At 42.1% G+C, this 17,817-nt stretch overlaps 1 protein-coding gene across 1 annotated transcript in view; it reads right to left on the bottom strand.

Annotated features, from left to right (window-relative positions):
• The window catches only part of smarca2 (SWI/SNF related, matrix associated, actin dependent regulator of chromatin, subfamily a, member 2), a 57,385-nt gene that overhangs the window by 39,323 nt on the left and 245 nt on the right, over positions 1-17,817 (bottom strand). The window contains 18 exon segments of the mRNA XM_061071184.1: positions 106-216; positions 309-375; positions 1,806-1,969; positions 4,401-4,548; positions 5,968-6,065; positions 6,347-6,404; positions 7,290-7,420; positions 9,087-9,137; positions 9,895-10,068; positions 10,160-10,333; positions 10,883-11,056; positions 11,646-11,772; positions 13,422-13,665; positions 14,173-14,274; positions 15,247-15,639; positions 15,978-16,107; positions 16,352-16,513; positions 16,516-16,620. Coding sequence (XP_060927167.1) covers positions 106-216; positions 309-375; positions 1,806-1,969; positions 4,401-4,548; positions 5,968-6,065; positions 6,347-6,404; positions 7,290-7,420; positions 9,087-9,137; positions 9,895-10,068; positions 10,160-10,333; positions 10,883-11,056; positions 11,646-11,772; positions 13,422-13,665; positions 14,173-14,274; positions 15,247-15,639; positions 15,978-16,107; positions 16,352-16,513; positions 16,516-16,590 — 2,583 coding nt within the window. The 5' untranslated portion in view covers positions 16,591-16,620.

Genomic DNA, 17,817 nt, shown 5'->3' on the forward strand with positions numbered 1-17,817 from the left:
ATTTAAAAGTGTGAGACACTGAGTATGTGAAGCGTACGGAATGACTAAAGAGTGCAGGCGGAGGGGGGGTGTTTACACAGAGAGGACAGAGCTCATCTCTTTCACCTTGGCCAGTATCTGCTTGTCCTTAATGATGTATTCATAGGTGGTCAACAGGACGTTGAATTTCCCGCTGCGCAGCTGAGGAACGAGCCCACGCCGCAGGCCGGGGGTGCCCTGTCGTGTGGAGACACACAGAGGAAAGAGAAGAAGTCATGAATCACATCTTAGACTTCAAATGAAAGAGAAAAGTGACTTCTCTTTCTTACCTTGTAAGCAATTTTCACGACAGACGGTGACCACTTGTCAAGTTCATAGATCCAATTAGACAAAGTCCTGAAAGAAAAATGAAAACGACAATCATCAAACAAAATATCACATGTGAGAACGTGGTTTGAATTTAGAGCAATTAAAGGTTTAATGAGTTTGGCAAAGACGTGAGGAGCAGATGTAGAGAGCAACTTGAAGAATCGCCCATTAAGAGGCCAAGCACTAATTCACACGTCTATCATCAAGGTTCAGACATCATTAGCTGGATAAAAATCATAAGGAAAACATTTTTTAATAGCTTTCCCGAGTGGTAAGACCTGCAGGCAGCTCACAACCAGAAAGCTTCTTTATGGCTTTGTTTCAAAACTCAATCTCTCCTCCCATTAACTTTAAGTTTCTAACACATCAAGCCATTAAGGAGAATATGAGGCTTTGCTGCACATTAAAGAAAACACATTTAATACAGTGAAGTCAAGTATGAGCCTCTGCTGGGCTGATTGACTACAAAAAGAAAAATGGATGTTTCAGAAAACAAACCCATCGTTCGTTCTGATCCTTTAAGACCCACCTTTCTAAATTATAGGTTAAAAAGAAAAACTAATTAGGTGAAACTGGGAATTACAACACTTTCCTCTGCACCTTTAATCTACAAAGGGGAAATATGTGAGTACTAAAGGTGCTGGAGTGTTTGTAGAAGCTAAAAAGAACCCAGGAGCATTAACCTACTTAGCTGGGAGTTAGGAGTTAGACTAGTTTGCACTTAAATGCGTTTTGTAGAAATTGAAAGGATCCATGTTGTGAAAGCAGCGAGGGAAATCACATTTATACTGAGAGGTTCCAATATTAACATCAGAAGATCGGGGAAAATTCACGCTGGTTTTCTTTACTTACCATTGAAAATGTAAATCTATGTCTTGGATCATTTGAACGTCTGCTTGTATTTATGGGATTTACATTTCTGTTTAATTAAAGTTTAAAGTTTTTGCGCTGAAGTTTGTGTACTGACTTTTGTACTGGTCCAAATACAACACAATGTTTTTCAAAGTGCAGAACCTATCAGACTCGAGGTGAAGACAATTTCATCTTCACAATAAGGTACGAGTTTTGAGAGGAGAGAACATTGGTTTAACAACAGGAGCAAAAGTAAGTGCTGCTTCTGCTGAGAGCCTGTGTCACCAGAGGAAGAATCCCTGGTGATGCTTCAATCTTGAAAATCTCATAAAATCCCTCTTCTGATTCTTGTATTCCAACACTGCAGACGTTTAAACCTGAGCACACAGAACACTCCTGTCGACTGAGGCAGTGAATCACTTCATACAAACTGGATATTAAAACATCCAGACTCCCCTGTCCTCTATCACGTGATTTAGGCTGATGAGGTTGGTTTGTTTCCATCTAAAATTAATTACTGAACATCTGTCCCGCAGCATTTCAACGTGTCAGGAAACCAAACGATAAAAGCCATGATGGCTGCGTGAGGAGGAGGAGAAACTGACGAGAGAGGGACGATGATGAGGAAGGGCCCGTTGATCCTCTTGTTCTCCATCAGGTACGTGATGAGGGCGATGGTTTGGATGGTTTTGCCGAGGCCCATCTCGTCAGCCAGGATGCCGTTGAGATTGTTGTTGTATAGGGAAACCATCCACTCCAGGCCCTGGACCTAGAAGACACACAGACACAAAGAGTCTATTATCCCAGCTGATTCATGCATGGTGTAAAAATATCAACTGTGAGACCAACTGCACGACTCGCCTGTGGCTCAAACACTCCGCAGAAGACAGAACAGGCGATACAACCAATTAATTAACTGCATAGTTAACAAAACGCACATCTCAAAATCTCACAGATTCCTGTTGTTGCTGCAGACACTTGATCCAATTATTTTAAGGCTGAAATATGTCCAATTAACCCCCAGGAGCTGCCACCATATCTCCTTTAGAGACCGGCACACAGTGACTCAGAGGCGAACCCTGATTGGAAGAGAGAAAGCGAGAGCAGCAGCAGCAGCCGAGCGCCGGCTCACTATCTCTGCTCATCTATCTTTCACTGCTACAGCAGAGATGACTTTATAATGTCGTGCTGAAAACCGATGTGGCCGACTTAAAGACGCTCTTTAAGCTCCACTAAGATGATTGAGCGTTGAGTTGCCTGGCAGCAGTTGTGATTGGTTCCACCCTCCGTGCATCATGGTGTCGAATGGTCAGAAAGCTCTTCTGTCTCCAGCCAAAGTTCAGGCTGGACCATGAGGTCAAAACACATTTAAGAAGAAGAACGACGAAATGAAAAACCCAGCCGGTGATAGAAACACCTCAGAAACCAGTTTGACAGCTGTCGTGACCCTGGAGAACATGCAGAAGGTTCTGAGGTCCAGCAACAATGTTCTGTAGGTTTTCTCTCCTGAATGGAAACTAGACTGATTTAAATTCACTTCAGGTTTTCCATCACAGTCACTTCTGTTCTGTTTGTCTAATTCACTGTCATGCGTCAAATTGCAGCTGCCATTTTACAGAAATCCTCCTCCTAGTTTTGATGAAAGACCCAATTTTCTTTTTTCTATTCATGAGTTGTGCGCTTGGACCCACAATAACAAATAAGAAGTAAAAAACTGAAAATGTGAAGGTGGTTGCTTCTGGTAGTAAACAGGCGCTTCTGTGAATTGGTCATAAACATTAAATTGGAAACTAATTTAAAAGATAGTGGATGAAAAATAAAAAATGTAAAATAACAACAAGCACAGAGCTCCGGCAAAGGTAGACAAAATAAGAGCTACTGCAGGTAGAGAGTGTGTGTGTGTGTGTGTGCGTGTGTGTGTGTGTGTGTGTGTGTGTGTGTGTGTGTGTGTGTGTGTGTGTGTGTGTGTGTGTGTGCATGTCATAAAATGTATTTTAAGATGGACGACATGATCACAGCTTCCCAAAGGCGAAGCCACACTGCCACAGCATCTTGTTCGCCCCCTGTTGGCTGAGAGCTGTGTGGGTCATGAACCCGGCCTCATCCATGTTAACAGACGGGTCCGGGTCAAGTGTTTGGTTGTTATTAGTAGGGTTGCAAAGGGGAGGAAAGTTTCCGGTAAATTTCCGGGAAGTTTAGCTCGGGAATTTTGGGAATTTTGAAAAAAAAAAAAAACTACGCAAATTAAACGCTGAGCAATAAAAACATCATTCAAAACTCTGTTTTAAAGATGTATGGAACGTTGAGTTTCAACCCTCCACTGGTCATTCTTCCATCACATGCACAGATAACTCCCAGCATGCTTCACTCTACAGCAGGGCTATTGAGGCCTGCTGTAGAGTGAAGGACTAGTCAGGTAAGTTTCCATGATATTACTGGGAAAATATATTAGCATGCTGATTGAGGATTGTTCATCTGTTCATCTAGACTATTTCCATTCATTTATCCATCAATTGTAAAATATGTTTACAGACGATTCCAATTGTTTGGCTAACTATTTATATCTCTGGCATTGCATTAGTGTGTTTGTACAAACTTTTTTCTCATCTTATTCTACAGAACAATGCCACGTGCACTCTCTCATGTGTGGAGACATTTCACCTCATCCAATGTAGAAGGAAAGGCTGTGTACATTTGCAAATACTGTGCAAAGACCTATGTTAAGAATGACACAACGATGCAGAAGCATATAGTCAAGAGCCCAAAGTTTCCTCAGGGCTCAAATCAGCCTATGACACAACAAAATGTTTATATTTATGTCAAGGTAAATACAGTTAGTATAAATTACCTACAACATTTCCAGTTTATTCCCGTATATTCCCATTTATTCCCGTTAATTCCCGTATATTCCCGTTAATTCCCATGGAAAGTTTCCAACTTTGAATATTCCCGGAATTTTGCAACCCTAGTTATTAGTGTAATAAGATATGAGAATGGGGTGAAACTTCATGATTAGCAGCTGAGACTGGCTGGCGGTTGGTTCAGCCCCACTTCATAATTACTTCTGCACAGACTCTTGCTCCTCATGAAATCATCGCTGCAAGATGGAAGAACCCCAATGCCAGGTACTTTGTCTTGATTCCTGAAGACATTATGTCTACATTGTGTATGTGTGTGTGTGTGTGTGTGTGTGTGTGTACCTGGTAGTGCTTGAGCAACCCGTTGATCAGCAGCGACGACTGCTTCTCCACCCTCTCGATGACAGCGTGGGCCACCCCGTAGTAGGACTGGGTGCTGGTCTGTCCGGTGGGAACACTGTACTCATCATCCACATCCTGCTTGGCAGACCTGAACCAGTGGTGGTTGGGGGGGGAGAGGAGAGAGAGAGAGAGTGAGTCAATGTTAAACCCCTGTCGCTCTCTTTAATGATCGGCTTCAGAGCTCCACTGTATCTGGAGCAGAGACTGAAGATCAACCTGAGCCCCTCACTAAGTGCCCCCCCCCCTTCCCTCTGGTTGCACCTCACTAACATCTGAAGAGATTGCTTTTCATCTAGCTTGTGAGAAGAAGAGAATATCTGTCTGGAGCTGCAAAAACATTTTAACATAAATGAGCCCGCAGGAGGTTATTTATTCTCATTTAGCATAATTTAAAGTTTTGGTGCAATAACAAATTAATAGAGCGACTGCAATAAAGAAAACATTTGACAAACCTAATCGTCTCTCCTCTGCTCTCCTCTGCAGTTTTCACAACACTCTCGTTCTTTCATGCTTCAATAAACCCAGCTCTTCTGGAACTGTCCTTCTACAATACATCTATTGTTGTTTGCTAATTTCTCACAGAGGAATAAATATTGTGGTAAAGTTGCAGCAGTGGCAGATAACCTGAAGAACCTGAAGAACCTGGAGAACCTGAAGAACCTGAAGAACCAGAAGAACCTGAACCTCACAGGTTCACTGGCTGAGGGATGTGAAGCAGCTTATGATACAGATTTGTATTCTGTGTATAAGATACATGTTTTCACAGTTGGGTGAGTTTGAATGTAGGACTACATCAATGATAGTTAAATGTTAAATATTAACTTCCATATTGTTTTATACAATAGAGATGTTTCACCGATGTGTGTGTGTGAGAATATGGTCAAATGTAATCGTGGAGACACGTCCTGCAGCTGAACTTCCACAGAAGCAGTTTTATGTAACTTTGAATAACCTGTTTAACAGACACTACTTTTTACTTCTATTTCACCGAATCCACTTTTCTAGCATTTTTTGATTTTATCTTATTTCTTTGTTTTTATCTTTATCTTTGTATCTTTCTTTGTGTAACTGCCTTTGGTGTCTCCAAATCAAATTTATAAGACTTATTAGAAAATATTTTCATCTCACTTCAAGTTATAAGTGGTCGGGCAGAGGGGCAGAGTTTTTATTGTTGTGCTTTGAAGTCTGATTGATTGATTGATTGATTGATTGATTGATTGATTGATTGATTGATTGATTGATTGACAGGGTTATATCTGTCTGTCAGATTGTGTAGCCATGATAGCATCACAACAATAAAAGACACATTCAGGAAACTTTGCAGGTGTGTGTAGCTGAGATTAAAATTTCAAACAGACAAAACAACTTGGAGGTAAAAAAAATACCTCATGATACATCAGAAAGCTCAAATCTTCAAATACTGCAAGAGTTGGATGATATATTCATTCTCTTATTCCCTTAAATTCCATTGAGGTAAAAACAAAAAAAGGAGAAATGAATTTCATACTCAATGATGTGCTTGGCAACTTTCACAGTCACCACGTTTCCATGGGGATCGATTATCTTCTGCTCCTCTGGTTCTGCCTTAGTTCCCTCCTCTTCCTCCTTATGAAGACCAAGTTGATAAAACATGAGTGGATTCTTAATATGATCACAACAGAAGATGTCACAGGAGAAGATCCGCTGGGGATAGAACTAAATCCTCAGCAGCAGCATCACTGAGGTGTACAGCTACAGCCCCCTGGTGGACTGTGATGTCTGCATGTACAGTTCATCTGACTCTGAATAACATTGAATCACATTTTAGTGATTTGAAGAGTTGTAGGCGAGGGAGCATGATCTCATATCCTCCACTGTTGAAATGCATTATTAATAAAGCCACTGACCTCCTCCTCGAACTCGGACTCGCTCTCCTCGCTGTCTGACCGCGGGGCGACTTCATACCTGGTGTTCAGGAGAGGGAAATAAGAAAAGTACAAAGGGCGTTATAATAGGCTCATTAAATTCTGTTCTTGTTCATCTTCAGTAGAACTTATCCGGCCGTGGCCCCCGACCAAATGAAGGGGAGGGATTTTATAACATTTGCAGGAATTGAATCCTCACTCGACCTTAACAGATGCGACATCATTTAAAAGCAAAAAGCAGTAATAACTTAAAGTGTAGCAACAGTCAAGGGTTCAGCTTTGGGGGCAAATTACTGAAACCAAAACTTTGGCGGTGCTCAGGAGTCGCTTCTGAATCTGAGTTTCCCGGATTCTTGGGGGAACGAAGGCAACAGGTGGTTTGCAACAGTTCAAACGCTGCAAGGTCCAGACCATAGGACTTTTAAACTCCTCTGAACTGCAATAACTCCACCAAACCAGCACCGTGGCACATTTGCACTATTGCACACAATTAGAATATTGTTGTTCTATTTTTCTCTTGAGCTGTATATATATATTATATTGGATATATACATTTTTATTTTATACTATTTCTATTTTATATTTTTGGTTGTAATTCTTGAGCATTGCTAGAGGAGAGCCTGTGACTCAAGCTTTTCATTGCCAGCGACTGCTTTATGTTATTGTTGTGCATTTGATAATACAAATCTTGAATCTTGAATTTTGAAGGTGTTCCTTTAAACTACTGGGTCATGCTTCTTAATAGGCAGCTTAATTTCAATTCCCCAGTAACCTTTATGAAGTGTTTTCTACACGTTCACCTGGGCGACAGCAACTGACTGCATTAATACTTCGGGAAACAAAGGAAGGGACAAAACCGGAGTAACCAGCAGAAAAGACAAAGAATAACATCATGAGCCGACTGTGGAACCTCGAGCCTCCTCACCCAGGGTTCATCTCCAGCCAGGCCTCCAGCTGACTGGACTTGGGAGCGTCGGTTCCCTGCAGAACTTTCCCCGTCTCCGTCTGAATCACCTTGACGGGCAGCTCACTCATCTGGCTGCTCTCGTCCATGGGCTGCAGAGCAAACAGAGCAGTGATCAAACTGAACCTCAATAGCTTCACTTCAACAGCAAACACAAGTTATCATGGCTGCACTTAATATTAATGCAAATTGACATAAACAAATTAAGGCACAAGGTCAGATTTCCCCCATAAATGACATAATTATTACAGCAAATCAATTACTTGCATAACCTTGCTTCTCTGGATGAGGATGTCTGTAAGTGTGCGTTTCCTTAAATTCAAACACGTCTAATGAAAAAGAAAATAAACTGTGTAGATAATTACTGACATTAATTTGAGTTTTGTCTTTGCTTCACTGATTCATCTACTTAATATGTACAAGGGGGAAAAGGAAGGATAATAAATCCCAGTTCGGAACCAGTCTTCTCCCTCTTCAACACAATCCACCATTCGGGACGTCTGAAGCCTTTTAAACTAAACAAGCACAGATTTTTGGTCTCTAACCAAATTGGCCTTGAAGGCAAATCTCCTTCTGACAGGAGAAGGAGGCGGCGAGTGCAAAATAAAAGCTGTGAAAAACGAGAAACACGGTGGATTTCTGTTTGTATCATTATTTACAAGATGTAGAATCACCCCGAGTCCTGTTATGTCTCTGAAAGAGTAATTCATGTTTGTCCAATCTGAAGTGTCTGAGCACATAATGAGAATGATGAGAGTTTGGGTGTTTGAGTGAAAGCAATAAATATCACTGGAACAAGTTTTGCTTTGAAGTTGACACATCCTCAAGAGGAAAAGGTACTAAATTATAGTAATTTTACATTTGAATGTGAAACTTGGGGAAAACCCTTAAAGTGATACTTCACACTTCAATGTGTTTCTGATTAAATACATAAAGGCTGGTTTGAAAACCACAATTTTTATTAAATGTATAAATATGTAGGTAAACATAACAGTCTTGGAACCTGCACGTAGAGTCAAACTTAGACGAGCAGGATGTTCTCTGATGCACACGCAGACCTGCTCAGCTTCTTGATGCTGAGCAGGTCGAGGACAGAAGCTTATCAGAGCTTTCTCTGAGCTCAACAGCTGAAGTGGAAGGTCGTGGGCTGGACTGCCAAACAATCAGCTGAAACTAGATGTAAAGCTCTGTGAAGCCGAAGGGAAGCTGCAGAAAAAACCTTTTCACTGTTTTTATACCCTGGTATTATAGGAGTGTCGAGTAAAGCTGCCTTAAAGAACCAGTGAGTAGGAAATAGAGAAATCTATCAGCAGAAGTTGAATATAATGTAGATAGTTATGTTTTAAATGTGTAAGGTCACGTAAAACTATGAAAGCTTGAGTTTTCTTTAGTTCAGAATGAGCCTGCTACATCTATATATGGAGCAAGTTTTCTTCAACAGGTTCCACAATGTTTCTACATCTCAAAACCACAGAGAACGTCACTCAGTGGAGGGCATACTTCAGATGTAACGTTAAAATGTATGGATATATGAAATGTTCTGCATCCACAGTAAAACTACTATTATTGTAGTAGTTTGAGTGTAACCTTGCTTACTGACAAACGAACCAGCAAACAAATGGGCCGAGGTGAAAACAGAACTTCCCTGTTTGCAGCCACAAACCGATGTTCCAGAGAATGTAACCTCGATACCAGATGCTAAATGATATTAAACAACCAGAACATACAACAACACAGTTCACCTCTGCAGCAGCTTACCTCTCCATCAGGTCCAATGGCGCTGGTGCCTTCACCATCTCCATCCACCTTCTACACATCAAACACATAGACCCATTCAGCCGCCACACTCTGAGTGCTGTGATCACAGCCCAACATGGTATTTTCAAGGTAAAGATCCCTCCAGTGTCTCAGTAATAGCGGCTCTGTGATGGGGCTGCTGGCTTTTAACGGCACAATTTTGATCCATTACTCTGTTTGCAGTGGTCAGAGAGGAAGAGCTCTCCAACAGGACTATTAACTCATTATCTAAATTACTCCGTGTTTACCTTTAGTGTTGAGACTTTCTTAGATGCTATTCCCAGATTCATCATTACACAGTTACGTGAGAGAGCAGAGCACGTGGTTGAAAACCAGGGTTTCTGATTGGCTAGCGTCAGCGTGGCGGATGTGTTGGATTGAGCAGGTGTTGTTCTGTGACGACACCAGAGGACTTTGTTGATTTGTTCTGCGTCTCTCACTGAAGTGTGTGTATGAAATTGTGTGAGCTGCCGTGAATTCTGAGCTAATGTCACTTTGAGCGTGAGACCTTTGGCAATCACCTCATTGTCACTGCGGAGGATGCTCGACGTAAACACAATAATGAACCGTGAGATGAGAAAGACGAGTTAAATAGGTCAAGGATCGACTGAATCTAAATCTATTTGTGGTCTTTTTTTATATCTTCTGTGGGAGAGAATGGGTTTAGGGATGAGTTAGAGTCAAGCAGCCACAGAGTACTGAGAGACATGGTGAGACAATGTGAAGTTCGCTCATCACAGAACCTCCACTTGTACATTTCCCTTCCTACCTTCTTCGGCTTCTTCTTCTTCTTCTTCTTGTCCTTGGCGGCCTGGGCAGCTTTGTGTTCATACACCAGCGTGGTGAGGTTGGCCACGTATTCATCCGTCTGCTGCAGCAAGTAGGCCAGACGCTTGTCTTTCTTCTGGTCGATGAGTTTTCTGTAGCCTTCCTCATCTTCTGCCTGAGAGGGAGATGTTGACAGAAGAACTTGTTATTATCAGGGAGTTTCCAACAGTGCTGATGAGATTTGTTTCTGTTTTTCCGGTTCTCACCATGAGCCTCCTCATCCTCTCCTTCTCGATTCTCTCCGTCTCCTTCTTCTGCTCCCGCTCGGTGTTGGTGTGCCAGTTCATGACGGCCCTGGTGGCTTTCTGGACCTTAGCGGTCACGGAGCGGTGGTACTCCTTGAAGTCCTTGGCATGCTGAAGGATACTGTTGAGATATTCCTGAGAAGACAAGACGTACAAGTTGTTGAAGTATGAAAAACATCTTTAACATAAGCATCTGGGTAGGTTACTGTGCATCATTCTGCAACTTTCCACCTTTTTCCCTGTCCATCCTTCACTGGAGAGATCATATAAAAGCATAGAAATGTCCAAAAATAATCCATAACATCATTATCAAATACAGTTATGTGCTGTAATACCAGACTTCACTTTGTATTTCACTTGAGATGGAACATGTCGGTTCACAGGCACTGATTGATGCCTTGTTGGACGGATTGATGAAGGTGTCGACGCCCTTGACAAGAAATGTCCCGTTTCAAAGTTTTCTCTTCTCAATCTGAAGTGATGACATCTGTATTTTGTGTCACAATCTAATTTGTTTTGAAAGCACTTGTTTTTAAAGGGGATTCATTTTCAAATGTGTGCAACGTGGCGTGTTGAGGAAACAGTTCTGCTGCTGACGTGGTTCCATCAGACGACCACACAGGATCACTTTGATTCTAAACCCTGAAATCAGCCCTGACACTGCTCTCTCTATGAGCTGGTCACCTGATGCTTCTGCCTGCGCTTCTTCTCCTGCTCGAGCTTCTGCTGCTTCTCCAGCTTCTCGGTCATGCGAGCCTCCCTCAGCGTCTGCCTCTTGCTGCGTCTGTACGCCTTCGAGTTGAGGGCGGTCTCCAGGGTGGTGTCTCGCCTCATGCACGCCACCACATCCTGCCTCAGCTGGAGATAAATAAAAAGTTTACACGTCAGAAGTTATTTCTATGTTTAGTCACAGTGTTGAAACTTAAGAATGAAAAGTTAACTTTCCTCATGACATGACCTTTTTCATTATTTTCCTTAATACATTTTTAATATGTCATTGATGTGAATTTCAGGGGAAAAAAAGGAAGATAAAGACAAATGCAATCCGACTGATATTAAATGACTTATTTCTTTTATCTGCATTATTCTATTTTGTAACATTTACAATCGCCAATTAATATAACAAGACAATCGCCACAACTCATGTGTTTCCTTATCTTCCACAGTTAGGGAATGTGGATGTGTGAAATGTGGTTTATTAATAAGAAAATAGGGTCATTGTTGGTCAGATTATCACACTTTTGAGCCGCACTGTCACAGATTTGGTCACTTAAGAATCTCAGAGAACAGAATATTTCAAGTTTCTCGGAAACTTATTGAGAGACACACGGCCCAACGAAGTTTGAACTTTTCGAAGGGAATCTGTGACCATATTTCTGTAAATGAGGAAGAGTCCACAGTGAAAGTGCTGCCCTCAGGTGCAGGAGTGTTGAAGCCGGTCGTGTACCTGTCGCTGAAAGTTGAGCAGGCGCAGAGCTTTGAGCTCCACGGTGGCTTTGTTCCTCAGGTCCGGAGGCAGCGAGCCTGGCAGACTCTCCAGCTCCTGGATCCGATGAGCAATCCGAGCCTGTAATCTGAAGAACATCAGCACGAACATGGAGTCAACTTCACTGGGATTAATAGACTTGCAGTTCATTATTATAAGTTAATCTTTGCTTGATTGCTTAGTCAATAAAATTGACATTTTCCTCTGGTCAAAGCGACTTTTTAGAACTAGTTTTTTTATCATAACAGACATTATAAATAACGTGATATAACTTTAATGCTTTCATTTGAATCAGTAGATTTTTACATGGTATGCTGTGAACACAAAATGACTTATTGATCTGTTAAAATGCCACATGTTGGCCCAGTTGACTATAAAATAGGAAATTAGAATCAGTTGCAAATAGAAGTTCAGAACATCATACATTATCAGGATGAAATTAATTTATATGAGCAAAATAATTATCTTTCTTTGATCATTCACCCAGAACTTGTTTTTAAATACTGGAGGAGTGAGAGTTTATTGAGGACAGTTCTTACGTTTCTGTTTCCTAACTTCTTTGGTGCAGGAACCTGGTGTGAGCTTTATAGAAAGTTTTACTGAGGAAAACAAGTCTTTCCAGAGAAACTCTGTCATAACAACCCAAAGGATCCGCTCGTAAAGACGTATAAACTCGGATATTATTAGTTTTGAGCTACAACTTCTTTGGTGTCTCAGGTATCAATAAATGATTAAGTATGTATGAGCACTACCCATGGTTTGTTTTTTTCCCGACAGTTTAACGAGATAGTGTTTGCTGAGTCGCTATAATTGGGCAGACAAGGTGAAGAGAGGTCAGCTCTTGTTCTTCTTCACCTCTTCTGTCTGTCAGAGCAGATCTGAAACCACGAAGAAGATTCTATCGCAACAAGAGCCTTGAAGTTTCCTGAAGAAAAACAAACCTTACGGCGCCGTCTCTGTTTTTCAGAGGATGCTACAGAGAGTAATCTCCCAGGGAGCTGGGGAAGTGTTTGTACTTCACACAAAATGCTCTTCACGATGGGAAGTGCACAGGTAAGACGAGGAAGTTGAGCCCTTTTCAAATTCTGCAGGAAATCTTTAGTGTCAGGACCCTGAGTCGATTTTCTGTAAAAACCTCCTTCACGGGTCAAATCTGAAGAAAATCAATGTTAAGCTCAAGCTTCTGCACCAAAGAGGTTTAACACCCAGCTCTCTCTCTCTCTCTCTCTCTCTCCGCCTCCAGCATGTTTGTGTGTGTGATATCTCCAGCTACGATCTTCACTCACGTAACGACTTCAAATGTGAACTGTGAAATATGCCCTTTTCTACAACTGCACATCTCTTTATTCAGCACAGATCTGAGGGATGTGAAGTAGATCTCAGTCGATTTATTGGTTGGTAGATAAAATCATCCAGCGTTTACCAGACATGATGGTATCGGCACGTGTTTGCCGTTATGCTAGGAAATTAAACTTGTTTATATTAAAGAATAAGCATTGCAGACAAGATTGCAGAAAAAAATACAATTAGGAGCCCAACAAATATGTGTTGAATTTAAATGATCATCCGCTGTTGTAAATTAAAAAATCTAGAGATATGAAAGCAATTAAAATCATTTTGAACAGAATAATAAAATCGAATCATGAATATCACATGTTTAAATGTTGTTCCATCACCTAAAGATTACAGCTCAAAGGCAGTGGAGGTGATTTTATGAATTGTTTATGAGTTGAATACCTGTACTCCCTCTCCTGAAGGATTCCCACTGGGTCCAAACCTTGGGGCTTCTGGATCGGCGTGATCCGGTTCTGCTTCTGCTGCATCTGGACCATGGGGGACGGCTGCTGCCCGGGAGGCTGAGGGGCCACTGACCCGCCTGCCATCGGCCCAGTCGGCACGGCAACAGCCTGAGCCGGAGCCGGGGACGGGCGTCCACTGGAACCAGGGGTAAGGTGCTTCTGGGCATTGGCTTGATTATCACCTGGAGACCAGAGACAGTGTCAGATACTGGGTCAACTCTCACTGGGGCAGGTTGACAAACACTGAATACAAACCAGGGTTTTTTATGTTCCATTAAACACATATCAGCACTTTATTCATTTTTTAAGACTAATTTTCAAAGTATCAGTGACCTACACATTACTGGCCTCTCCTCTCACAGACCTGGACCCAGAACGGCTCCTCTGGTTTCCTGACACTACAAAGTCACTTCATCTAAACCACGACTTCTCTGAGGGCGTTTTCACACAGAAAGTTTGAATCGTACTTCATGTGTTTGTTCAATTGTTTCCATTTGATTTGGTGAGTTTTGGTTTCAAGCTGTAATTTAGGGAGAGCATTAAAGAATGTTGTCAGACATACGTACGTCCTCTCGTCCTGTCTAAGAGTTCAGGACAGAGATTATTTCTGATAGAGTTACGTGGACGTTTGTCTGTTTGTTTTAAAATGAAATCCCATCAGTGTGAACACAGCCTCTCACTGTACTCACCATCAGACCAAGGCTTGGGTCCTAAGCTCTGATTGTGTCCTTGCATGGTCGGGGTCGGACAGGGACTCAGCTGGGGTCCGCCCAAAGGAGCCATGGCCATTCCTTTCAACAAGACAAAAGTGTTTTTATTCTTTTCTTTGAGAATAAATCCATCTCTGGTTTTCATATGAAACAGAAAACTACTTAGATACTTGTCACCTTCATTGTAATAAATATGAAAACATACAAACTACATTATCTCTATAATATCAACACTAATGGGCAGATATCTTATATATATTTCTTAATATTAGCATCACAAACAGAATGATAGGACAATGCGCACCTACGCCGTACCTCAATGTTTACACGGTTTGAGGAAATGTCCCAATTCTGAGCGAGAGAGAGAGAAGTCACCTTTGTAAGACAAAGATTCCTTTGATATTTGACCACTGTCTCTGCAGGAGTGGAGTTGTTCGTTTACGGCTCAGCATCAAAGGATTCATGGTCGATGTATGTACAGAACATCGTGTTTTATTGGCCAGAACATTGTGTTTTCATGGCGTGTAATCAAACTTTGACGCCACGCCACGGTCACACAGTGTGACGAAAAAAATCCCTCGGTCCGTTTTTATCTCCATCTTGTTGTGATGACACTCATCTCAATTTGAAGTTGATCCGATGAAAGCCCTGGTACAAGTGTATCAAAGTAAAAATGTGGAATATGGCGAAATGGCCACTAAATGCAAGATAGCAGGCTTCCTGTTGTTTTTCCAATTGCACCTACAGACTTTTTTGTTTGTCTGGTCATCATACACCTGTATATCGATTTTTGTGAAGACCGGTCAATGTGAACACATTCCAGGGGTCTCGGGGGGGGTCGTTGAGCCATTTTGCGACGCCCATTGAAAATTCCTAATAATAATAATCCTTACAATTTCAATAGGGTCTCACCTGACCTTTGATGTCAGTGCTCGGGCCCTAAATATAGGAATGAGTTTAGTGTGTTCAGATCCGTTAGTCGGATATGATTGTCTTTGTCATAATTAAGAAAATCCCATTGTGTCAATAACCAGTTAAAGTGTAGGTCCCTACCTGGAGGCCTGTTGTACGGACTCGCACTCGGTGGCGGTTGCTGCTGTTGCTGCTGTTGCTGCTGCTGTGGCATTATGGGTAAGCTCCTCTTGCCCTGAACAGCCAGCTGGAGGTTCTCAGGCAGCGGTTGCCCTCGGCCCAGGATCTTGTAGGCCAGGATCTGAGCTCGGAGCTGCTGCAGCTGGACCGGGTTGAAAGCAGAAGGTCCTCGCGCCTGCTGGCCCATGGGGGACATACTGGGCATGCCTCCCTGGGGGTCCATGGGCATCATGGGGCCGGACTGGGAGGGGGGGATATGGGGGGGTGTGGGACCACCACTTCCTCCTCCTCCCGACATGGGGCTGGAAGAATGCTCATGGACACCCATGGGCGATGGATGGGGAGACATGTATCCTACAGCAGACAAAAAGACGTTTTTAGAAAAGCGGAAGATATTTTTCTGAAACAAAACGTGACTGTTTGTTTAAAAATGTTATTATTAGGATTGATTATTTTACTGTTAACGACAAATAAGATTGTAAGAATGAATAATGACCATTTAGCTAGTATGGTTTTAGCTTGAAGACATAATCAACATGTGAAGAAGTATTTCTTTAACGAGTCACAACCCTCAAAGGTTGGGATTCACGGCCTAAAAGAACAGTTCCCACTGAGGAGTTCTTCTTTGTTCTCATCAGCCTGTTTCAAAAACCGACAACTTTTAATTTTAATAAAACAAATCCATATGAGACCTTGGCTGTGCTGGTCCATGGGGCTCTGTGGAGGCCCCATCCCACTGTGCAGAGATCTCATCCCCACTCCTTTCATCTGACCAAAGTGCATCGCGTCTGGCATCGTCTTCTCACTCATCCCGTCCATGGGCTGACAATGGAAAGAAAATGTGTACAATTAAATATGGATTATGAATATTAATATATATATTTTTATCTTTGTGATCTGTGATGTCAACAAAATACTAAAATATGTCATGTAATCATCACTTTGTCATAAAAACACAATATAATAAATTAGAAAAAGAAAAGACGATCTGGCCTTGACTTGAAATATATTCAGGTATTTCTATAATTCAAATTTATTTTCCTCATTATGCAACATACAACTGTACCTTGTGCATAGGATACATGCCGTCCTGAGAGTATTCGCCCTGGCCCTGCATGCCATGGGGGGCATTGGGTGTTCCAGGTCCAGGACTGGGTCCCATCATGCTGTGGACAGAGCCTGGGGAAGGGTCTGGTCCCGGGCTGGGGCCCAAGATGGGTCCTGGGGAGGTCCTGGGGACAGGCCGGGGCCCGGAGAAGGACCAGGATGGGACATACCACCTGCTGTGTCTGAGGGGGTGGACATCTAATGAACTGCTGGAAGGACACCAGACAGCTACAGTGGACACAAGTGAAGGAGATGATTTTAATGAGCAAACAAGAGAAGTCCAACACCACAATAAGAGTTATAATAAGCAGTAAAATCATGAAGGCATCTAATTAGTCCCATATTCCTTAGTGAGAAGAATCCCAATCACCTTCTGATTGGCTGTAGTTGGTGTTATCACTTTCACTACAGACAGACTAATAGATCTGTTCAGGTCAAAAACACTCTTTATAGTTTCTTTTCAGATCGTAACAATCTTTCACCTTCATTCGGATACATCAAAGGAACCAATAACCACTGACACTGTGACATCAAAGCCAACTGACAATTCTTTGAAGTGTTATTACAGTTGAATTATCATGAATTTTGTAAAGATTCTTGGAACAAACTACATAACAAACACTTCGAAACACGGACAAAAACAGGTCCTGTTTAAAGACACCGAATATTTATTAGATCAAATATTTATTATTATGAATATTGCACTTTGCATGAAGTAAAACGACTGTGGAAGCATCCATACTTTAATTTTAGTGCCTAAAGCTCAACCCTTGATGTTGTGCTTGTCATCCAGCGTGTAAGTGTATTTTGAATGGTGTTGAATGAATAAAGAGTATTATTATTATTATTATTATTATTAAAACTAGATTGGAAACAAATCTTATTTCCATTCAACCAGTATCATCATTCCACTTTACTTGTCAAAATACAAACTGCACATATTCTACTCTGTGTTGTCAGACCTGCACACGATACAGTTATAATACTTTTATTCTCAATATATAATAATAACACAACGTGATGATGTTGGGAGTCAGACTGTCACACGTTCAGCAGCAGAGGGGGGCGGGGAGGGGGGTAACGGCGTCACGTTAAGAAGTAACAGCCAACAGCTTTAAAGAGCCAGTTCCACTCGTTATGAATAATGTATAACTGGTGAATTAATATGTTTTTAGCAGATAGATGAAGTAGCATTAGCATTAGCATCGCTGTCTCTCCCGGACTGTAGCTGCACAACCCCCCCCCCCCCTCGGAGGGCCATCACAGATGTGCACGAACATCAGACCCCAGCCCGGAAGTGAAGCCCCTGAGCCCGGTGACATGTCCACAAATGCATGGACACCGTGATGTCCCACCGGGGGACTGGACCTCCGGGAGGACAGACCCACCGGGGACGGTTTTAACCCGGGAAGTGTTCCGCTCGGG

This window comes from Limanda limanda, chromosome 5, assembly GCF_963576545.1.
Source record: "Limanda limanda chromosome 5, fLimLim1.1, whole genome shotgun sequence".
Classification (NCBI taxonomy): domain Eukaryota; kingdom Metazoa; phylum Chordata; class Actinopteri; order Pleuronectiformes; family Pleuronectidae; genus Limanda; species Limanda limanda.